The 24976-nt window shown below is 40.5% G+C and overlaps 1 protein-coding gene across 8 annotated transcripts in view; it reads left to right on the plus strand.

The window, feature by feature from the left end:
• Positions 1-506: 506 nt before the first annotated feature.
• The window catches only part of GRM5 (glutamate metabotropic receptor 5), a 292635-nt gene continuing 268165 nt past the window's right edge, over positions 507-24976 (plus strand). For 3 of the 8 annotated variants that reach the window (XM_083840273.1, XM_083840277.1, XM_083840280.1), the window contains exons 1-2: positions 1508-2232; positions 9781-10659. In XM_083840273.1, coding sequence (XP_083696399.1) covers positions 9981-10659 — 679 coding nt within the window. In that variant the 5' untranslated portion in view covers positions 1508-2232; positions 9781-9980. Of the gene's footprint in view, positions 640-695; positions 751-1507; positions 2233-9780; positions 10660-24976 lie in introns of those variants that run through there. The other 5 variants (XM_083840276.1, XM_083840279.1, XM_083840274.1 and 2 more) reach the window with 3 other exon arrangements.

Raw genomic sequence — 24976 nt, forward strand, 5'->3', positions numbered from 1 at the left:
GCAGCAACCCAAAGAGGGGGGAACCAGCAGGGAGTGCCAAGCTGTGGTGCAGCGGCAGAGAATGGCTGTTAATTCTCGAAAATGGATGCACGAGCTAATCCTCCCCTGCAAATACAGCCTCATAAATGGTCGGACCCAGCAGCCTTTTAAATGCCAGATCAGCTCTTACTTAAATGGCATTTTGCTTTATTATTTATTTATTTTACTTTTATTTATTTATTTACTAAGAATAACTTTGAATTAAGAGATGATCTCTGTCCAGCGTTGTGTTGTGATGGTCTGTTGCCGTTTGCCGCTGCTGCTGCTGCTGGAGTGCTGGGAGGTGATGAGTTTGTCAGGGCTCAGGCCACCTAGGACCCCTCCCACACCCACACCCATACCCACACACCCCAAATCCCCCCAAAACCATCGTGCCCGACCCTGTGCCGGGGGTCCCTGCTCACCCCGGGCAGCGTGGTGCAGCCGGTGGGAGAGGAGCGGGACGGCTGAGTGTGAATGAGAGCAGGAGCCGGGGAGTGTAGGGCTAAGACGTGAGGAGGAGGAGAGAGGGAGGGAGGAAGCTTTGGGAGGATGCAGGGATGCTGGAAGGGAAGGTAAAGCCTCAGCCGGCTCCGGGAGGGAAGGGCTAACCGAGGAAAGGTGCATGTGTGGGGAGCTCGTAGTTAAGCAGGGCAGACAGGTGCTGAGGGTTTTTTTGGGAGGAGGTGGGGAAGCAGAAGGGATGGAGGGCGCCGAGCTCAGGGGCAGAAGGTAGGCGACGAGGAAACCCACCCATGCGGCTGCAGGAACGGTCCCAGGGATGCTGGCTGCGGAGGCAGGGGGCTGGCAGGGAACGGCAGAGCCCGGGGGTCCAGGGAGCCCGAGGGGGCTCCGGGGGGGGGGGGCGGGGGGGGGGGCTCCGGGAGGTGGAATAGGAGCTGGACAAGATGGGTGCAAGTGCCTTCTGCTGTGGGGACGAGCGGGGGCAGTCCGGGGATGGGGAGAGGAGCGGGGGGCGCATCCCTCCGGCAGGGCTGGCAGCCCCGGCTGCCCTTGACCGGGGCACCGCTCCTCGTCTCGCCGAGCCCGGTGCTGTCGCCCTGCAGCCAAGGCAAGGGAGGGAGAGGGCAGCTTGCCCTTCCAGTGGCAGGTAGCTCTTCCTTTGTGCTTGGTAGCCCTGGACGTGGCTGGGTGTGGAGGGGGTCGCTGCTCTCGCAATCCCCGCTCTCCCCTTGCCAAGGAGCAGCAGGCAGAGCCCAGGACTGGCAGGCTGCTGGCTTTCCTAGAGGGATCTGTGCCACTTGGTGGCACTAAAAAGTTGCTCTGGAGCCCGGCTCTCTCCCTGCCAGCCCCCTGCCCCCCTCCGCCCCCCAGCCCCGCAGGTGCAGGAGCCACCGTGTAGCGCGGTTCCCGAGGGGAGGCAAAACTTTGGCGGAGTGAATTCCCTAAAACCCCGCCGAGACTGCAGGGGTGAGCTCTTCCCCTCGACTCGGTTTAAAACAGACCCTCCCGAAGAAGGTCTCGCCCCTTTTTTTTTTTTTTTTGGTAATGGTGTTCGGAGCCGAACGCCTGGCAGGAAAGGAGGGGTGCGGCAGGGAGGTGTCCGCTTTATGGGGGGACTTTGCAACCTTCCGAGCACCTGGAGAGATCTCCCTGTGGGGCAAAAGGCAGGACTAACCCCTTATAAATGCAGAGGTTGCTGCCGTCTAGAAGTAAAGAGGGGATGAGGTGTTTAAGCCGGTGGGTCAAGACGCAGCAAGTATTTCGGCTGACCAAGGCTGTGGTGGCAGAGAGCAAAGCCCCATCTGTTGTTTCATTGTTTGTTTGTTTATTCCTCCTCCTCCTCACGCCTCTCGCTCCCCCTCCTCCCCCCTTAAATCCAGGGACCATTCACGCCTCTTGCAAATGAGATTTGGGCGATGCTGAGCGAGCAGCGTGTTGCATGGCGTGTGTGTGTGTGCATGCATGCGCGGGGGAAGGATTCGCGGTGCTCAGCGTTTGCCTGTGATCAGAAGAAAACAGGATGTGCCCATAGCTGGAGGAGTGACAATGCTAGCCGAGTGGGGCTCACCTGCTGGTGATCTTTGCAGAGGCATTTGAGGATTATTCAGCTCCAGCAGATCTGTTGCGAGGAATGCTATCTCTGCCGTGGCTGAAAATAGGAGGTGCCTACCTCTACCCGTCTTGATTGCTGCCACCGAAAGGACTGCTTTGCCGCCACCGTAGGAAGGAACGATTGCTCCCACCGACAAGGTAATGCTGCGGGGTGGAGAAGGGATTTGTGAACCCCCGGTTGCAGACAGAAACCCTGTGGATGCAGGAGGAACTCTTTCCCCTCCCTCCCTCCTTCCTGCTATTGCTCCGTGCCCTGGTTGCCGGAGGACAAGCAAGGCTATTGAGGGGCAAGCAAAGCAGCCTGTGGGGCACACCTCCAGAGGCTGCTGAGGCACCTGGAGGTTGGGGCACTGGAGGGCAGTGGGCACTGACCCCTCCCGAGGAGTGCGGTGTATGTGGGGCAGAAGGAGATGGGGGTGCTGCAATACCTGGGCTTGGTGATGCATGTGGTATATCCCTTCCATTCACCGGTGGGGATTTGCCTTGCCAGAAGGGGAGAATAGAAATGGGGTGCATTTGTTTTTCATAGACAGCCAGGCTGAGCCCATCCGTGGACTTTTCTGTGTGACCTTGGGACAAATCACTTTGGCTCTGCTCGGCAACTCCCGTCTGCTCCTCATTTAATAATGGGAGCTAATGCCTCTGTGTGCAAAAATGATTCATTAAGGACTGAGTGTGACACCACTGGGGAGACAGAGACCTAAGAACCGGTGTGCATGCACACATATACGTGTGCATGCCCAGCCACACAGTTGTAGCAACGCAGGTAGCTATTCCGGGAGTTAACCTTGTCCAATAGTTTCCTCTCCGACCCAGCTCTGAGCACCCAATGCATTTATAACAAAAAGTGGTTCTGCAAAACAACAGTGACCACCGTGGCATTTTTAACCACTGGTTGATTTTCAGATTATTTTTTTTAACCCCTTTCCCAAAAAAAAACCTCCGGCGAGGTGAGCGCTGGTGCTGGTGCTGCTCAGCACCATGGACAGAGCCGGGGCAGGCGCCCGCCTCGCCGGGTGCCCGCAGCCCGCAGCAGCGCTGCCCCGCACCCCGGGGCTCCTTCTCTCCCGTCGTGCCACTGCCGTTCGACCTCCCTCCCCCTCGACCAGGGCTTTCTGGTAGGCAGGGGTGGCTGGGAGTTGAGGGGCGACCGAGCGTTTTGTTTCTGCTAGTCCTAAGGACAAAGCGGGAGGACCAGCTTGAAAGCAGTGTCAGAGGACTGCTTTGAAAATACATCACTTTAAGCAATCCTAAAATGAGAAAGTGTATAATGAACTTAACTGCTGGGTTCTTTTCATTCTCTATATCTTTATTATTATTATCATCACAGTATTCCTAAACATCTCTATCACACGCTAACATTTTGCGCATTCTCAAAGACTTTAACTACATGCTAATATTTATGCTATGTGATCAGGGACGCCAGCGTTAATCACTATTTCAACTGATCAGAGAATATTTATTGTGTCTCTATATAGGTTCTTTGTTGTTTTATTTGCCAGCCAGTGTATCGTTGTCTTTTTGTTTGTTTGTTTTATATAGTGGTAGTACTGGAATGCCGCTCCAGTGATACTCTTGTTGTGACTTGCTAGAAGACAGATGTTCTTATGTTTTTTGGAATTGCTATTGCTTTTCCTTGATCACTTCCTCCAGATCATACAGTTTTTCTAATTATTATAATGTCTAGGATTACAGCTGAAATCACACCAGAGCTATTAGTTTCTGTGTCATATGGTATAGCAGTAAGAAGTAGTATATTTAGCAGAATTGCAGGGATCATTGCAAGTTTTGCTGTGATGTTAAGCACCTACACATTAGAAAAAAAAAAAATGTTTCATTAACCAGAAATTGTGTGTGCATGTGAGAATATGGGGAAGAACGTCCTGGGATTGCTAAGGATCTTGCTGATAATTATAGCCTTCTATGTTTATTATCTATGAAGGCATGCATGAGATCTGCCCACTAGTCTGCTATTTTCTGTGGCTGCTCAGACCAAATGGTTAGAAATCTTCTGTGCTGCTTAGTTTCCTTCTATATCTAAGTGGAATTGCTGAAAACTGTTTCATAGTCTCTCCTGTTGTATAAGGCTGTTTCTTTTGTCAAAGGGCTTGATCCAAAACCTGCTGGAATTCATGGAGCTGATTTTTTATTTATTTATTTTTTTTTTAGTGAATGGAAAAGTTGAGTGGCAGTTGCAGTCTCAAAACATACCAGTGTGTTCATATTCATGTTTTGCAACTAAAGACTATTAGAGTGCATCAGGTTTTGTGTGAACAAATAAAATTACCTCTGAGTAATGTGTATGGGACCTTCTGCAATTTGAACCTTTCTATAGCATAGGGAACAAGGTTGTCAGAATAGTTTGAACCCAATGCTTAGTGTTTGCAATGCCAATAGTCAGAAGAATTGAGCAAAAGCTTAGCATCCTAAATGTACACTGTTTGCTCACATTGTTCCCTGTTGAGAAGAGCTGAGTGGTCTTTCTACTTATATAATCACTTTTCTAAGGTTGTTCCATCTTCTGTCTCCCAAAGATCTTCACTGCAAGAAAAGTGGCATGGCTGACCCTGGACCAGTAATTCAGTTGCTGCCTGCTTTGTCTTCTATGATGATGAAACCTGGTTTAGTTCCTTGGGATAGATTGATTTGATTCATATCTATGCCTATATTGACATTTATTATCTCATATCTGATGGCACAGAATTAATTGCATTGTGTGCTGTAAATGAATGCCTGGAAAGCCTTTCATTGTCAGGTACATGGTTGTAGGCTATATATACATAGCCTATAAGTAAATCTGTCACTGCAAATCAATGGATTTTGGGACCATAATTTTTTGTGACTTTTCTGATTGGGAAAATCCTTTAAAGAGACGTTAAACTTAGGTATTTTTTAACAGATGATTAATCAGCAGCATTCTTCATGTGTTTAGCATGGAGCATATTTCCAAGTGCTTTCCTGGATCGGGCCCTGAGTTCTCATTTCATCACAGCACTGTTCTGTGGTTCAATAATCTGGAATTTTATTTTTATTATTTATATCTACCTGAAGATTTAGAGACTCTGAACTACAGATTATAAGCTTACAAAAATGTAATCAATAAGAAACCTGAAAGAAAGTATTGCTCTTTTGCTCCTTCTCTTTTTCTTGATACAAAATACCTGAAGTCAAAACCTCCCTTTGCTGAGTTTGTATTTTACCTATAGAAACCACACAGCCAAAAGAATTCACTGTAAAAAAGACAGGTCCTTCACTCTGGGGTCACTAGTGGGCGCTGCTATAATAATGTAAGTCACAGGAAAGGGTTTCATTCTTAAGGTTTAAACAGTTACACTTGCTGTAGTAGAAGACCTTATGAAAAGTCAGATGTGCCCCATGTATAAACTTTCAGGCACGTACATAGTGGAAATTAGCCCTCTGTGAACTGCTATGGGATTTTTTATCAAGTTTTAATTAACACAGTTAGATATTAGGGCTCTTTTATTTGTTTTGGTCTGTTCAGACTGTAATTATAAATGGACTTGCATTTGAGGTTGAAGTAAATCATTTTAAGAATTAGATGATCTTTCATTGAATATTACAGATGCTCATTTTCTACTTGGTTAAACCTCAACATGAATTAGCTGGAAGTCTGCCCTAAAGGAACAGCGGAGAATTTCTCCTGACAGAGGCTGGCGTAAAGTTTTTCCTGCCAGGGAGAGCAAAGGTTAGAGGAATGTGTTGAATGCTTCATCATATCTGTGTCTTCAGTCACCTGAGTAGCCCTTAAATTTTCAGCTAGAGCAAGAGTACACAAAGACCAGATAGGCAGAATTATGTTTTCACCTTAACATTTCCATAGTTGTTCCAAGTGTGAAGCTAGTGCAGCAAAGTGCTGAGACTCAAGTGTCTGTCAGCTATTGTTATAGCATGTGACTTCAAGAATAGTTTATAGCTAGATCCATAGCTGAAATGTGATAGGAATCTTGATACACCAGTAATTAAGTGCCTGATTCCATTTTGTCTGTCCTTCAGTAAATTAATAGTAACTCCCTTGATGCTGAATAGTGTGAAAAATAAGTTTGACCCTAAATGCTGTGCATGTTGATTTGCTTGTCCACCAATTAAAACAAGTAAATGCAGGTAAATCATTAATTGGGAAACAATTTCTACTACTTTATGCATGTGTTTAAGAGTTCTCTGTCTATGATGCTATTGACACCACTGTTCTCAATCTGAAGTCTATAGCATGCGAAACTCCCTTTAAGGTTTAAGGAAACTCCTTTTAACTCCCTAATATTTAACATAGGAATTATATTTAAGCTTCCGAAGTTTTTACTTCATTTTGTTTTAGTAATCATACTGCTTGTAATAATAAGCTTCCAGGAGGAGGAAAGAATGGAAATCAAAATGTGGAATGACTTGTATGTGATTCTCTGGGAATAAGATAGCAGTACAATTGTACATTTGAACAGATAGATCCCTTGGCCATCCTCTTTTCAGGGAGGAATGGAGGAGTTCTCCAGGAAATGTAATTTGTGTGCTTAGTCTATTAACTCACTGCTCAGCCATCTTTTGTCCTAGAATGCAATACGTTACCTAACTACCCTTGTGGCACCTCTGGCATATCCAGTCATATCTAGGGAAGAATGACAGGCAATGGGCACAAAATGAAATACAGGAAATTCTGTTTAAATATAAGAAGAAAACAAACAAACAAACAAAAAAACCCTCCTTATTTTCAGTGTGCTCAGACACTGGCTGCCCAGAAAAACTGGGGAGCCTCCAACCTTGGAGGTATTCAAAACCTGAATGGGCATGACTCTGATTAACCTGCTTCATCTGAACTTGCTTTCATGAGGTTAGATGGACCAGATGACCTCCAGAGGTTCCTTCCCACCTCAGCCATTCTGTGATTTTTAGGATTATGAGAGCAAGAGTAAGACCACAGAACCAGATCTCTATTATACAAATGCAAATCCATAGTAATTTAGTAGGCTCACTTAACCATGTCTGTATCAATTCCAGGTTGTTTCACCGCAACATGAAAGCCCACAGAAGACATTGACTTCAGATACTTTGGAGTCCTAAGCCTAATACTTTGTAACATAAGTAGTTTGCTTGGTGCAATTAGTAACAACATTGAAAATCTCAAGTAAATTGAATTTCAGTGTAGTACAGCAGGGTATGAGAAGACAGTTCATTAATACTGGAGCAACTCCAGTCAGCATCTGGCCCCTTCTTTTCCCTTAGATGCCATGGAGTGGAAGGATTTTTTTGCTTTTCAGACTTGCTCTTGGGCCCTAGGAACCCCTTAGCCCTGATATCTGCTGTTATTGTTGAACTAGAATTATAAAGGAGACCTTCAGCTTTACTTCATTCTTTATCCTGTAGTTTTATAGTGGACAGAGAAGAGCAAACAGCTATTCTTTGGAGTGAAGATGATAAAAATGTCCCTGCCCTCTCTTTCCCATATACCCTGTATAAAAATTGTTTAACCTAAAGATATAAGTCCAAGGACAGTATTAGTAAACCTGACCAGAATCCTTGGAATGTGTGCTGTAGAATTAAAATGGTGGATGAGGGCTGGATTCTTTTTGAGTCATAAGCTCACTCCACCCCACCCAGTCTCTCTCTATTTGTGCATATGCAGCTGCATAGGCAGCTAGGTTATAAAAAGACATCTAATTGTATATCCGGTTACAGTCTGAGGCAGGGCTAACTTTTGATCTCAATATAGTCGTGCTCTGTACATGTAGCTTTAATTTGAAGAGCTCAGAAAATTAAGCATCCATGTTTTAAATAGCAGAGTACTACGTCTGTTAAAATGCTAATAAGTTAATAAATATTTAAAAGATTTTAACAAAGTGATAAAACATTAAATTACTTGGAGGTATAGGAATTTAATAGCTATGATATTGTACAAAGATAAGCCCTGTCATTCATCCTTTAGACTGTTTACAAATTATGCAGTGTTGTCTTCAGAACCACAGAACAAACAACTGGAATACATAAGCAGTAGTTACATTCTGTAATTAGAGACTAATTAACCTGAATTGAACTGCTGTTATTCCACAGTGGCAAGGGGTTGCAGTATTGATAAGCCAGCTCTTCACAAACAAACAAACAAAAAATAACGTTGAAGCATTCTACAGTTTTCTTAACCCTATTTCATTATTATCACTTTTTATTGCTAGAAATTAATATTACATGAACTTATTAATATTGCAATTAATATTACAAGACCATTTCTATGCAATGTTTTTAAAGATTTGGATTTCATTTAGGAATACTCACTGAAACTATTGCATGATGCCCTCTGTGTAAAAATTTTATAATCTATAGATGTCAAGGTAAAATAACAACTAAACAAGGCTAACCTCAATCAGGAAAATGTTTTTAGATTTCACTTTCTCATCTTCAGATTCAGGAAGATTTTCATTGTGGTACTGTATTGAATGATCTAGCTGCAAGTAGTAAATTCAAGATTAAACTCCTGCCAGATTTTGAACCTTGGAAGAAGCAGCAGCAGATTTCCCATGGCAAAGGGTTTCTTTCATTTTGCAACATCTGAGCACTGTCAGAGTTATGTTAATGGATTATAAATGACTAGTGGATCTGAAATGTATCAAAACTCCTATATTCTTTTTTATTACATTAGAAAGATTTATGTGAGTAAAACTGAGATCAGGCTCTGTCCCAGGATTTTGCAGCTTTTTTTTTTTTTTTCCCCCAATAATGAGACTGGGCATGCAGTTCACTAACTAGCTCAGCATCTTCCAAGATTTAAGAGTGTGCTCAACCTTCTGTACTGCCAATGGATCCACTGGATCCACTCGTAGGAGTAGAGCAACAGACAATACTTTAATGTGGTCAGTGATCAAGACCTGGTCAAACTATTGTTTAAGCACTACATTTAAAATGAGAAGCAGACTATTGTAAATCCACTGCTACGTACAGAACATTTTCAAGTACATTTTCAAGTTCTATTAATCACAATTTTTTGCTGATTTAAAATCAGTGAAAAAGATTTTACTCTGATTTGCTGTTTTAGAATTGGAAAGGATCTGTTGTTCCTCTGCTGAAATATTCACTGCAGAAACAAACAGAAATATTAATGAAGACATCAGTTTTCTTAATCTTAACTTATTTTAAAAGATCATTGGTTTCATGTTGAGGCTGACAAAAAACAACAGCAACAACAGCAAAAAAACACATTTTCAGATTGGAAGAGACATATTCTTCTTTTCTTAACATATTTCAGGAAAGGCTTTATTTAACAGTAGAAGTTTCCTAGTGCTGTAGTTGATAACATGGCCCAAGGTACATTAGTGTGACGTATGCATTTGTGGGATAATAAACACCTGTAAATAAAGAGGGCTGTTTTCAAAGACATGCGTTAGGCGTGGTAGCATTTTTTCTTTGGAATGTAATACTTGTCTGTCTTTTGTGCTTGTGAAAATGTTTCACAAACGAGTTTTTAAACAAGAGTGTCAAAGAGAGAGACACTGATTTATAACAGCAGAAGTACAAGCCTAAGACTGTGAAACACTGAAGTATAACAAAGTTTTTCAGCTTGAAAATGGTGGAAAGAAATGTATTACAGTCATTGAGAGCTGCAGGAATAAGTACAACTTTAGAACAGATTACAAAGCTGACTTTATTGCTAATTTTAAAGCTCTTTCTCTTATTTATTCATTTTTGAAGGTTATGAGGATTATGATCACATGCACAGCTCTGCATAGCTGTCCACCTGAAGATGATGGTGACTCCTTAGAGAATACATGCAAACTCCTGGTTAATCATCAGCATTCTGCTCCTTTTATCTAAAAGATTTAACTGCTTTTCACCAGCTCTCCGGTTTTGTTCCACCATGTTGTCTCTACCAGCCTAAACCATTTCCTAAAATGATCCTTTTGCTGTTCCTTGCAATCCTGTTATTGAAGGAAGATGTCTGTGGAAACGTCGGGCTTTTGGTTTCTGCACAGGCCAATGAAAGAAGGGTGGTTGCACACATGCCTGGTGATATTATCATTGGAGCTCTGTTCTCTGTCCACCATCAACCAACAGTTGACAAGGTTCATGAAAGGAAATGTGGAGAGGTAAGAGAGCAGTATGGCATTCAGAGAGTGGAGGCAATGCTACATACCCTTGACAGAATTAATTTGGACCCCACACTTTTGCCAAATATCACACTAGGATGTGAAATTAGGGACTCTTGCTGGCATTCTGCTGTGGCTCTGGAGCAGAGCATTGAGTTTATAAGGGACTCTCTTATTTCATCAGAAGAAGAGGAAGGGATGGTGCGATGTGTGGATGGATCTTCATCATCTTTCCGCTCCAAGAAACCTATCGTTGGTGTCATTGGCCCTGGCTCTAGCTCAGTTGCTATCCAAGTACAGAACTTGTTGCAGCTTTTCAATATACCTCAGATTGCTTATTCTGCTACAAGCATGGACCTAAGTGACAAAACTCTGTTCAAGTATTTTATGAGAGTTGTGCCATCTGATGCACAGCAAGCACGGGCTATGGTGGACATTGTCAAGCGCTATAACTGGACCTATGTTTCTGCTGTACATACTGAAGGTAAGAGGTGGTTGTTGTCATTATTTTATTATTATTATTATTATTTTAATATATGAATGCCTTTGAACTACTCTGATGTGATCAAATAGCTAGATGATGACAGTTTGATATTTTATTTTTTTCCCCAAGACTGTTGTCAACCACATAGACTTTTATTTCAGTTAATAGTGATTTCACATTCCCTAGGGTGAAGTAGCATCCCATTGATAACCACTGAAAACAGTTTGAAATACAGGACTGTGTGGTCTATAAGGCCACTTGTTATTAAACATGCTTACTCTGGAGTTTTGTAAGTGACCTTAACTTAATGTAGTTGGCATTTATTTATTTTTCTTAATCTATCAATCAGTATACTTATGTGGAATAATCATTTTAACTACACTGGTATCAATGTGTAATGAGAAAGTGTCTGGTCTTTCTAGTGCAGAAGAGAGCTAAATCACCATTTGAAACTGTAGCTGAACCAGAATATTTCCTGATTAGTATCTGAGCCACAGAAGCACAAATAACAGAAGACCTGAGGTTCTGGCAAATATCTGAATGCAAGTTGTCCCGGCTTCTTGAGATCAGTACTATTTCTGTCCTTTTTGTAGTACCCTATGGAGTATTGCAGCCACTTAGCCACTTCTTGCTCTGCATCTGGTCATTGGTTTTGGAAGCGAGCAAGGGAAGTCTCCTTGCATCTTCTTCACACACCATCAGGAGTCCAGAAAATCGGAACGATGTGCTATATTGCTTCCCTCTTTTTATTAATTTGAGATAGAGCTTAAGCTTTTTGCCTAGTGCTCAGAAGAGTATGAGGGAAAAGAAATGGAAAAGATTGCCTGAATTCATTATCCTTGTATTGACAGACTTGAGTGGTTTCATCTTGCTGTAAGTGACTAGAATTTCATACTGCCTTAAGAGCAAGTTTCACCAGTCCCTCTCTAATGGCACCACAATGTAATGCGTTTTCTGGAATTACATTCTGTGATGAATTTTAGGATCTCACCTCTGTTCAAACAGATGAACCTGAAATGGAAGATGCAGAATATGATCTGGAGAATGTAAAATGTTATTAAGAGATTGAGTAGTGGTGACAGCATTGCTGAACAGCAGCAGATGCTGCTGGCTTTATTACAACCAATAGAAAGCAGATTGTCCTTCCCACACACAGAGTATGCTTCTCTGGCAGACTTTATATTCAAAGGCCTTTTTGGGGTGATGCTGGTCTGATGCAAGTATGTAGAGATCATTTTCCTCCTAAAAATATGTAGAGAGATAATTCTATATATATATACACACACATACATGTTAAAGTTTAGAAGTTTAGATGCAGATTGTTGTAACCATCCTTCCATCATGTTAAGACTGGTAAATAACTTCAGTCTCTTTTCTATGAGGATGCATGAATATATTAGCAGTTTAATATAATAATGTACAAATCACCATACACCATATCATGTAATGAAAATACTCTGTGCCAGCTGATGCCTTTGGCATGGCTTAGTGTGCAGCCTTCATTGCACAAATGTGTTTGAATAACATCATGGTCAAAAATGTGGCCAGTGATGTGCTGCATTAGTTTAAGTTTGAATATTCTGAGTACTTTGATGACTCATCTAATTTTTGTTATGAACAACTTTTACACTTCTGTTTATTGAGCAGGGATGCTTATGTATTCAGTTTGGGAACTGTCAAGCTTGTATTGAGGTCTGAGTGCACAGAGTGAGAATACTTTTGCCGCTTCACATGGACACTACTTGGAGCAGATGGTAACATATGGCATGTTAATCTCATGGCAAAGGAACTTCGCACTGTGCATTGGAAAGAAGGGAGTAAGGACACAAGAATAAAAGCTGGAGATAGCTGCTATAAGACAAATGTAATAAATGTCAGGGGAGCTGGATGTGAATAAAAACAGATGAATGATATATTTCGTCAGTAAAATGTGCCTACTTCTGCCTATATTGAAGTGGACAAGATAGGTGGTACCATTAACTTAATACCTGAGGCCTCATACCATTCATACCATATTTACGAGAGTATAATTCTGGACTTCAGTGAATGAACATTAAACTCAGATTCTGTGAACCTTATGATCTATTTGCATGGTCTGGTCATGATGATGAATATGTTCTTCAGTCAAATAACACCATACAAATGTTTTCTAACTGTAGAACAGATGGTATTTATAATAGGATAAACAAATACAAACTGAACAAGGTATTTATCTGAAACTTGGTGATGTCTGATGTTCTGGACACTTTCCAAACATTATGGAAGATGTTGTCCCTTACAGAAATAGAAAGATTAAAAAAAAAAAAAAAACACGCAAAGAACAACAACTAAAAACCACCACCAATAAGAAGGGGATCCTTTTTAGCCCGTTTATGTGCTGTCTACACCTGGGGAGACTCGTGCATGGACAGGATAGTAGAGAGGAAAATTTGGGCCTGTGTCTGAATTTTGGGTGGTTATGGTTGGCATGCAGATGTGCCATGCAGCTCGAGCACCTTGGAGCTTTGTCTCAGATTTTTCTTGCTTAACCACTTAGCACCACAAAACTAAGTGGAAATTGTTGCAGAAACTGGGGAGAATCTGGCTCTCTGCCACAAGGCACAAAGGACTGTTTGTTCACCTCATGTCACATGTGAAAACATTCCCTGGTCTTTCCCATAGATCAGAGAAACGTATACAATTTTATCTTCTCCCATCATTGAGGTGCGAAGACCTCTTTGAAAGCCCATTTGAAGTCAATACGCTCCCTTTGACTAGAGTAACATTTGGATCAGGCCTTCCTAGTCAGAAACAAGTTTAGTCCCTGCAAGTCAGAGCATAAAATTTGCCTGGAGGTGAATGAATTAATAATTTAAAAGATACTTTTCATTTTCATTTCAAACCATTTGTTTTGCCTCTCTGAATGGAGTAAAGAGGTAATATATGCTGGAAAAACACAACCACACAAAAGTACAATTGAAACACAATAGACCAAATTTATTGGGGGTGGCAAGGGATAAATTTCACTCCAGTATGTAAAAAGTGTGATTTACTTTTGAACACAGCCTTAAGAAATAAGCCACTCTGTTAACATTTTCTTTAGAGAGGTATCAGGTAAGCATGGGATCAAACTCGTCCTCAAAGTGCTTTCTTTTTAATAATGTTTTCCTCCATTTAAATTTATCATAAATGCATATAAAGAGGTGATTCACCTTCATTTTCTTAGGACATACCCTGGCAAGTGTAACAAAAACAGGACTTTATTTTCCTTTAGATAAGTTTTATTTCTCACATTTCCTTTCATATTTGTTCAATTGTGCTTGGTTACAAGACTATTTTTGCCTACATCTCTTGCTACCAAGTAAAGAGCAAAATGAAAATTAGTCATAGTCTGTGAGAATAGAATGAAGAAATGAATGAAAGAACTGCAACAAGTTGACCTTAAACTTGCTGCTTGGAATAAATTGTGCTTATATGATGTGGAGATTTTCCTTTAGAATCTAGATTTTTTTCCTTTATATTCAAACTATATAATATTCAGAGACTTTGCTTTTCACACAATATCATGACTCAAAATTAGATTAATTGGATTTTTAATCATTGATGATATTATTTATGCCTTATATGCTTATATTTATGCCTATATATAAAAACACATAGAAAAGATATACCAAAAATCATTGTTACTCCATGCAAAAAATTTCAATTTCAATGAAAATTTATTTCTGAAAACCTGTTTCTGAAAGTGGAAGAATCTCTAGTCTAAAGACTGGAGAATGTTTTACTGTGGCAATGTTTCATTTCTGTCCTTGGGCAAAAAAAAAATATTTTATTTTTATTTTTGAAATTAATTTTATTTTCTATTTTTTGCTACTTTGACACTGTTTGAAACTTAAATGTTGAGATCAGGTTGATCACAATTTGATATGCTCACAAGCATTAATCTCGTAGCAAAAATAAAAAAAAAATATGTTTCATTACCTGAAAGAAAATATAGGAAATCAAAAATACAGCTCCAGTCATATTCTGTTGAGGTATTTACTTGCTTTTGATTGAATATCATCATTTATAATGATGTTGCTTTTTGTTGCTCAATTTCATGTATTTCTCCTAGTATCAAAATTGTGAAAATTGAACAATTGCTATTAATCAGCAGGAAGTATTGAGATAAAAAACTCAAGTAGTATAAAGTTAATTTTAACTTTTTTTTCTACAGTGACTGACTAACCTGAAAGTACTTTAATATTGCAGGCAGTCTGTCAGACGTATCCATGGTGAAATATATTGATAGATAGAAAAATACAAAATGAGTGCTATACTCTGGAATGTAACATGGATGAAGATTGTGAGGAGAAATATCATGAGAGAGAAAAGGGAAGGTGGTCAAAGAGGTGTACTATGGAGGTAAAAAATATCACCTTGAAATGAATGGTATAGGGTGGATGTAGCTAAAACCAGGATATTTGGATCAGCAAAAGGTCACATTGCTTCTTTTGTTTAGGTGCCCAGTGTTTTAATGTCACTGTTTCATAGAATAGAATCATAGAACGGCTTGGGTTGGAAGGAAACAAGATCATCATCTAGTTCCAACCCCCCTGCCATGGACAGGGATGCCATCCACCAGACCAAGTTGTCCAGGATCCCATCCAGCCTGGCCTTGAACACCTCCAGGAATGGAGCATCCATAACTTCTCTGGGCAACATGTTCCATGGCCTCATCACCCTTTGCGTAAAGAATTTTCACCTAACATCTAATCTAAATCTAATTTTAGTTTAAAACTTTAGTTTAAAGTCCCTGGGTATGAAAAGAATTTACAAAACACTAGAATTTAATTTCATACATAATCAAGGAAAAGAGGTATGTCCAACTCTTGCCAGTATTTTTGTGTATCAAAAACTTATTGTTGTATATTAGTAGTGCAGGAATTAAATCAACATTGTTTCAAAATCAGAATGTTTCTGTGTAATTAAGGAGCATTGATCCATATGTGTAGGACCACTTCCTGTATTTACAAGAGATAGCTTGCAATTCCTCTGAAAGTTAAGAAAGACAAAAGGGCTGTGCTGGATCTTTTGAACTTTGTTGTCTAGGGCGGTTCTGACTAGCTGATTCTTGAATCATCCAGGACGCAGTGATCTTGGAGGTAAACCAAAAATTGTAGACTTTGCTTTAATGCAATTTGGAAGCTACTGGATGGAGGATAACATTACATCCATCTTACTAAAATGTGATTGCAGGCTCCTGATGATGTGGAAGCATACCATGCTGTAATACATAGTATTATAAGTATACATATAGTACGTGTGTACATTGGAGAAGTGATTGGGAAGGTTATTAAGAGAATAGTTACAATCTACCTTGGCAACAGATTTTTGAAACAATGCCTTTCATAAATCATATGCTTGTTTTTAAACTAACATGATTTAACTCATCATTCTAAATATGCTGACTGGTGAAAACCACAGTAAAGATTTCCTTCAATTGATGGTTATATTTTTATCTTATTTATTTATTTTTTCTGGAACTGTCTGGCAGCATTTATGACTGGCCAGATACCTGATCCAGGCGGTATATGTGGAAGCCTCCATATAATATCCATTACATTGTCAAATGGCAGATAAACGATGTATCTGGAAAGGCTATTGGTGGGAGAGGAATATGTACTGGATAAGTTGCAAAGATAATAACTAGGGTAGTTGGTAAATCAGCTCACTGAATGAATCCCACAGCCAAAATCAAACCTAACTGCTAGGAACAGTGGAAAGATCAGAAAAATTATCTGTTCCTCCGTCTGTTGTGATCTAGTCAAATGTTTCTCATCTGCCATAACCTAGAGTTTGATTTTTTAAAAACATTTTTCCCCTGAGATAAATTTTTACAAAATTCCTAGGTGGTGTTAGACACGTAAAGAGGAAAATTTCCCTAGTAAGATGAATAGAGATATGAAAAGAAAGGTGCAAAACTGTAGTGAGAGAACTTTGATCAAGATATGTGAAATTACATTATCACAATGCTCCAACATATAACTCCTTGATTTTCATTTGTTCTCAATGGTTCTCTTTGCAGTTTTTGTTCTAATCTTTCTTTTGGCTAAAACAAGGAACTTTAGTTTTAGTTTTCCAGTCAATTCTGTAAAGTGGTCCTTCCTGATGTTAAGTTATTCTTATAGATCATTTTCTAAATCTTACTAGCTTTGTTAAGATCCTTTTTAAAGAGCATATACTGCTTTTTTTGACCCTTTTTAGTGAAATTGTTACCTCATTTACTTCTTCAGCCTGCAGTCATGTGGGAACTATTTTTCCGTAGATCAGCATACAAGCTGCTGATACAGACCTTATCAGCAAACCAATGCAGTGGCTGCCTATAAACATGTATGGTTTATTTTTCCCTTTTACAGTTATCTGCCCCCATCTTGTCATAACCCATCTTCTGCCCATCTGGCTTACTATCTCACCTTCCTTGGTAGTTTTTTTGTTTTGGTTTGGTTTGGTTTTTGTTATTTTCCCCTCTTTATTTTTCTGGTCATTTAACTCCTTGCTCACCACCTCCCATTCCTACCCCTTCCCGTGGTTATGTCTAAATTTTCTTCCTCTTACCTCTCCCCAGTCAAAATAAGATTGCCAAACCATTTTAGGTGGATAATTCCATGAATAAGATATGACACACAGATTTGGATATTTCTAAAACTTCTGCCTTATGTGATCACAACTACCTTTAAAAGCAGATTGCGCCCTGGCTAAAATAAAGGCTATCAAAAATGAGTACTTTTTTTTAAAAAGTTAATTCACCTGGTGAATCTAGTTTTAGTCCAGATGTCTTTTAAAGTTCACATTTAAAGTCCAGATTCTCATTTAAAAAATAACATTTAGACTAGATATATTCTTCAGCAGTTCTACATTTGTTTTTTCGTAATTACATTTTCTTAATTAATGAGTATCACAGCTGATGAATTTGCAGATTTGTCATTAAGTTGAAAACAGGATATTTTTTTCATTTGCAGGTGAAGCCTTAAAAGGGAAATATAAATTGAAATTATTCCTCTGCTTCATCTTCATCAATTTCAAGTTTTCATACCCAACTTAGTTCTCAATTACACTGAAATAGGGTTATTCATCAAATATCTGTTGTACCTGAAGAGCTCAAACCCATGTCCCCTCCACCTTCTCTCCACCTGGTTGCCTCAGAGACAACCTTTGCAGGTGCTTCTCATTTGCTTTTATGAGTAGAACAGAAGTTAAGGATGCATTTCATAGGTCTGCAGTTCTTCCTTTTTCATTCTCTTTCATCTTTACCACACAAAAATATGCAATCTAAAACCTGCTCATGTCAACAGAAGCTTTCAGAAAGTTTAGGCTAAGTGCCCAAAAGGAGAATGTGAGAGTGTATACTATCTTTCCAATATAAGCTTCTCATATGTCTCCAGTCATGGTTATATATATAAAGTTTTGTTGTTGTTGTTGTTTTGTTTGTTTGTTTGCTTTTTTTGTTTGTTTGTTTGTTTTTCCTTCCAAAACTGCCATGGGATGTGAAGTTACCTTGCTTATTTTCATGCATATAGACAAAGGCAATTTGTCTGACCTATTTCTTTCCCTTACGGGAAAGTATGATGACTAGCTCAAATTCAGGAGTCTAAATAAATGCTGAAGTTGGATCAGATGCTCTCTTTCTCTTTTCTCTTTTCTTTCTCTCGTTTTGCATCTTTCCCAAGAGAACCCACTGCATAGGGTTATTTAGACACTTAACTTCTTTCTTGGCACCTCCACGCTTACTGAAGTCAATAGGGAATGTAGATGCTTTAAGTCTCACTGGATATGGGGCTGAAGGTTTTGTTCACTCAGATAGAAATTCTGTGGAGGGATAGATTTTGACTGCTAATATTTGAATCTAAAGTGCACAAATTCAAAGGCATTTATGCAAAAGCATAAATGCCAACATGTCTAAGTAGCTCAAAAGGAAGCATCTGGTAGAGCATGCATTCAGGGTTCTCAACCTTATGGATTTTGAATAAAAATCTGATTTATTCAATGAGTGGAACAGGCTGGGAATGAAGGTTCTTTTTGTAAGCTATGTAAGATGCAACCAAGGAGTACAATATTTATAGTTATAACAACCTACTGATATACAGTTTTATTGAAAAAGTGAAGGTTACATGACCTATAGACTTACCAATTTATCTTTTCCTCCTCTGTTTCCCATTTTTATGTTTCTTAATGGTGTGCCCTTCCTCCCCCTCCCTCTGTCTCTGGCCTCTCGCCTGTTAACTAGAACTGTCTGAATCATCCCAGCTAACATTGTCCTTTTCTTTCCCTGCTCCCAAGCTGACTTTATTACAGCTCTATGCATTATTCATGTGTATTCAGTGAACAGTTTATGCAGACAGCTTCTGCTATGTGAGCTGTTCACAGGCTGCTCAGGCAGGGCTAGAAGGTGCCTTTAGGCACCACCCTGTGGGAGGAGTGACACACAAATGGTGCTGACCCTGGAGGTGGTGTGCTGAGAAGCCTCTGAGTCATGCATGGTTGCTTATGACCGTGTCAGGGCAATGCTGAAGCCTCTCAGTCCACATGAAGTGGCATGTGCATCACATTAAGTTACACTATGAGAGGGAAGACTATTGCCTCCTCAGCTTTGTGCTGTGAATCTGCCTTTGCTGTTTGGTTAGTTCATGTTCCTGTGGGCTGGAAACATAGTACTGTCACTTATTTCAGCCACATTCGACTGCTCCAGTCAGGAGTGGGAGTGAAAATAAATCACCAGAACTTATAGCACTAGAAAACATGGCCTGAGTGTATTGGGTGTAGGAAGCAGGACAGTGCAGTGGCTACTGGAGCAGGGAGTTTGGGATGGTTTACATGGAAGTAAGATACCCATTTCTGTGCTCCCCTAGACTATGCACGTGGCCCTGATGAAGTTGCAGAGACTGTGCCAATGTCACATGATGGAGAGAATGGTTCAGGTACTCCAAGGTTGCACTGGGCTGCACCATTGCACCATTACAGTGTTGTGCTCAAGCTGATCCATCCACTGGGAAGAATAGCATAAGATATGACGCTGAGGAGACGAACATATCAGCTATTGCTGCAGCACAACCAGCTAGATCAGAGCTATTCTGGGCATGCTTGCAGCCCCTTCTGTAACTTGCTGTGGGCCTGTCTGCAACCATCTGCAAGGGGGCCTGTTTAATGACTTTGTAATGGTTTGGTATTTTGTAGGTTGAGAATTGGCACACATGGGTGTCCTGGAAGCATTTGCTCCAAACACCCACATTTGAAATGTGTAATGGAGGTGTTGTGAGTATCGATACTCCAGAAGAGAGTAAGGAACATTTAGATACTACTGATAATGTAGGCCAGACAAAGCCTTGGACATGCAGTTTGCGTACATGTTCTGTCACCAACCACAGAGGTTTGTGCCCTTAGAGAAGATAACAAGTATAAATTTCCTCTGAAACATTATTGAGAAAAAGTACATTGATTGACATAACTCCCCTAGGAAGGCAGACAGACAATGGACACCAAAATCTGAAAAACTGAAAGCTTAAAAGCTAATTCCTATTTCTCTTTTACATACAAGCTTTTCACTGATTTTGTTTTTTCTACTTTTGAACAGTTGGTAGAGTGGGTGTTACATCCAACACCTCCGTGTGACAAATCTCAGCCTACAAAATACTGACACGTTACATTTCATTAACCATATGGGACCTAATTATGCTGCCAGCTAAAATACAGGTGCAAGTTCCAAAGGAAATCTTTGCTATATGTGCACGGGCCCTATAGAACCTATATTTTTGCCTACAGAAAACAGGGCATTCATGTGACATTTGCAACATTCATGGCCTAACTGAGATATGTAGAGACTAACCTTTAACATATAACTGAAATAAAAAGTGAATTTATACTCACAAGGTGGAAGTTTTATTGTGGGGTATTGTGGCATCATCATATTTATATGGATAAATGAAAAAAAAAATGCCAAGGTCTTCCCAGAAAGTAGCATTTCAGCCTTTTGCAGTGGACCAATCATGTCCATAAAGAAAACTGGCCAAAGGTAGCCAATCCTTATAATGGTGGAGTGTTGCAGTCCTGTATCTACAGGCAATCTGAAAAGAAGTGTCCCAGATTTGGCAGTGCTCTCCCTGCTCTGTCTGTCTTGCTGGGATGTTCTTTCAAAGACATGAGCACTATATAATTTCATTTGCGGCAATTTCATAACAGATTATTTTATCAGGAGGGCTGTAGAAGGGCATGAGTGAACTCTGTGCAAGTTGGGTATGAAAGTCAAGAAGATTCTTAGAAAGAGGAGAAGAAGCAGACATCAAAAGTCTAGGTGAAGGAGAAAGGACAGAACAAGGTATAGAGAAACAAATTGCAGAAATAGCAGTGGTGATCAGAAGAACTCTTTCACTGATACAATTTCTGTATCTGAGTATTTAACACACCTCAAATTCTATTAAGAAAATAACATCAACAGACCCCAAAACACTCCACAAATTAGATATTTTACCAGTAGGTAATGAGAGGACTAAAAACTGGAGTACGTCGCTGGAAGTCAACCATGGCACCTATCTTGGCTCCCACACCTCTGCTCTCTCTTATACTGGGCTGTCTTTCATGGAGGATAGTCATAACCCTTTGCCATCTGGAAGGTGCCACATCAGGTCCTTTCCTTATTATGTGAATTCTGTGGGGAACACTAGTCATAAAATCGTAGACTCATAAAATGTTTTGGATTGGAATGGACCTTAAAGATCATCTAGTTCCAACCCACCTGCCATAGGCAGGGATGCCACTCCCTAGCCCAGGTTGTGCAAAGCCCCATCGAACCTGGCCTTGAACAGTTCCAGGGATGGGGCATCCACAACTTTCTCTGCACAACCTGTTCCAGTGCATCACCAACCTCATAGTGAAAAAAAACCTTCCTTATATCTAATCTAAATCTAATATCTTTCAGTTTAAAACGTTGTCCTATCACTACATGCCTTTCTAAAAAGTCCCTCTTCAGCTTTCTTGTAGCCCCCCTTTAGGTTATGAAAGGCTACAACAGATCCATGTCTTTCTTATGTTGGGGGGCCCAGAGCTGAATGCAGGGCTCTGGGTGGGGTCTCATGAGAGCAGAGCAGAGGGGGAGAATCCCCTCCCTCACCCTGTTGTCCACACTACTTTTGATGCAGCCCAGGATAAATTTGGTTTTCTGGGCTGCAAGCTCACACTGCCAGCTCGTGTCGAGCTTATCACCCACCAACACCCCCAGGCCCTTCTCCTCAGGGCTGCTCTCAATCCATTCTCCACCCAGTGTGTATTTGTGATTGGGATTGCCGTGGCCCATGTGCAGGACTTTGCACTTGGCCTTGTTGAAATATGTGTTGTCCTCACAGGCCCACTTCTCAAGCCTGCCCAGGTCCCTCTGGATGGCATCCCTCCCCTCCAGCATGTCAACCGTACCACACACAGCTTGGTGTCATTGGCAACCATTCTGAGGGTGCACTCAATCCCGCTGTTCATTTCACCAACAAAGATGTCAGCACTGGAGAAGAGTGCCGCTCCCCATACCAACGCTCAAGGAATGCCACTTGCCTGGCACAGAGTTGTTGACCACAATTCTTTGAGTGTGACCATCCAGCCAATGTCCTGAAGCTGCTCTTCAGATCAGTAGCAAGAATGTGGCAAAGTGTTCTTATGGGACTAAATGTTTCTGCAGATGTAGCTAAATTTCCAGTAAAAGCAAATTATTGTATACAGCAATAACTTAAAATCATTTATAAGCTGTTGATCTGTCCTAAATATGTCAAGTAGAAATGACTGAATTTTGCTTTATAAAATGGCTCTTCAAATCAATCATGTTAATAACTTCTCATAAGATGATGGTTTCTCTCTAGCTAGATGAATCTGTCATTTTGCTATGATCATGGTAGAGGTGCTACTAACTTCTTCACATAAGCAAGAAATGAATAATGCTTCACAATTTTGTAAAGAAGTTTGTGAAAAAAAAGTAACGAACTGACAACATTTGAGAGTTTTTTTTTTCTGTGTGCGTTTGCTCCCTGTATTACTGTGAAAAAAAACATTTATATAACATTTTTCTTCATTTTTCTCTGGTAAAAAAAAAAAAAAAGAATAAACGTATAGAAAAAGGGGAATATATAAATGAAAATTTATTTCCCAAATAGAAAGAATGGATGTTTTTGCATTATCATTTTCTGCTGGTGGAATTTGTTAGTCTTATCACCAACACACCATACTTCTGGATGGCTGTTGGTTTTACTTACAAAAATGAAGGCTTCAGATGGCCATTTTTTTTTTTTTTTTTGCTGTCCTCTAAAAATAGTGATGGTAACCTTTGCAGTGAAACTATTTTGCTAACTTGCATGGGTGTGTGAGAAGATGCTCTGATTTCAAAGATCAGCATTTTTTTTCCTTAATATTTTCCATTTATGGACTTTGCTTTAACTGTTGTAATCTGCAAACTACTATGTTATTGTAAAATCCATGGTGAGGTCTTTAGCTTAGTAAAGTTTGCATAAGGTTACCAAGTGACATTTTCTGATAGGAAGGATTTTGTAATAAGATATTGCTACCTTCTTTCCAATCGCACATTGCTTTAAGATTATGAATAATTTTCAAGTAATTAATAAAGTCTTTTATCATTCACTTATAAACTACATATTATTTGGGTGCCCAACCTTTGTAATAAAAAGACAGTACTGAAACACCCAGCCCTGCAGTTGAGCAGTCTCCTGAGAAGTTCAGGATTTCAGTATTAAGAAGAGATATCTGTCCTATCTGTGGATAAGAACATTTGTGGAAATTGCACCCCTAGTTAAACCATTGCTTGACCTGAACTACGTAGCCTTGATTCAGTGCTTTTGTTCTTGTTTGAGATCCTATCACACACTTTTGCTGAGTGCCATTAAGTGTTAACTTGCATTGCCAGTTTGTTTGTTTGTTTGAGGATTTCTCTCTCAAGCCAAGAATTAATGTTGTTGCTGTTGTTGTTTTTCCTACCAGTCTGAATATCTTTGTGCTTTCACTGTGTTTCTACTGTCTGCTTATTTGAACTTCTGGCTTTTTTTCTCTCTTGTTATGCATTTGAATAGTACCTAGCATAAAGGTACCCTGACCTTAGCTGGTACCCATATATGTCATTATACGTAATTTATGAAAACCATTTTCCATTTCCAAATAGTAGCACATGCAGTCTGGATTTACTTTACTCTTGCAGCCTGAGTCCTTTTCTTTCATTGTTTAAGCTGTTTTATTTCTTTAGTCCAGAGAGTGCAATGGAATTAGACAAAAAGAAATGGCAGTTTCAATCCATCATATACACTTCAGGGTTCTGGTTCAGTAAGTGTTCTGAACCTTTTTGCTATTTCTTATCTGTACAGTTCAAGTGGTTAAGAAGCATCATATCAAAAAGCATTCTTCACTGATAGACAATACTTTCAATGCACAATGGACAAGTCTTTACTATTATCTGCTAGAATAAGAACAATGATGATGAAGAAACTGGCTGTTGCTTTAATTAGATCTTTCCTCAAGGACTCATTCTGTGTGGCAGTCAGTTTATTCATTTTCTTCCTTGCAATGTTTTTCTCTGAGCAAAGCTCCCTGACTGTTCAGTCTTGACTGAAGTAGAAATAGTGATATTACTGTAAGGTCTGTAAAACCAGTACCTTGAAATAAACTTTCTGTTGGAGGTCAGTGATGGCTAGCAAAATGCTTCTTCTATATATTTGTGTTGTTAATATGCAAAATGTAATATGAGAGCAGAAAATATAAAATATGGTAGCTGAGTGGTGCAGTCAGTACAACAGAAGGAAGGGGTGCCATCCAAAGGGACCTGGACAAGCTTGAGAAGTGGGCCCATGTGAACCTAACGAGGTTCAACAAGTCTAAATGCAAGGTGCTGCAGCTGGGCCGGGGGCAATCCCAGACATGAGTATAGACTGGGAGAAGAACTCCTTGAGAACAGCCCTGAAGAGAAGGACTTGGGGGTTCTGGTGAATGAAAACCTTGACAAAAGCCAGCAGTGCACGCTTGCAGCCCAGAAGGCCAACTGCATCCAGGGCTGTATCAACAGAGGAGCGGCCAGCAGGGAGAGGGAGGTGATTGTCCCCCTCTGCTCTGCTCTCGTGACACCCCACCTGGAGCCCTGTGTCCAGGTCTGAGGCCCCCATCACAAGAAGGATGTTGATCTGTTAGAATGGGTCCAGAGGAGGGCCACGAAGATGATGAAGGGGCTGGAGCACCTGTCCTATGAAGAAAGGCTGGGGATGTTCGGCCTGGAAAAAAGAAAGCTCTGTGCCTCTCCTTGCAGTCTTTCAGTACTTAAAGGGGGCTA

Source organism: Anser anser (assembly GCF_964211835.1).
Source record: "Anser anser genome assembly, chromosome: 1".
Lineage (NCBI taxonomy): Eukaryota > Metazoa > Chordata > Aves > Anseriformes > Anatidae > Anser > Anser anser.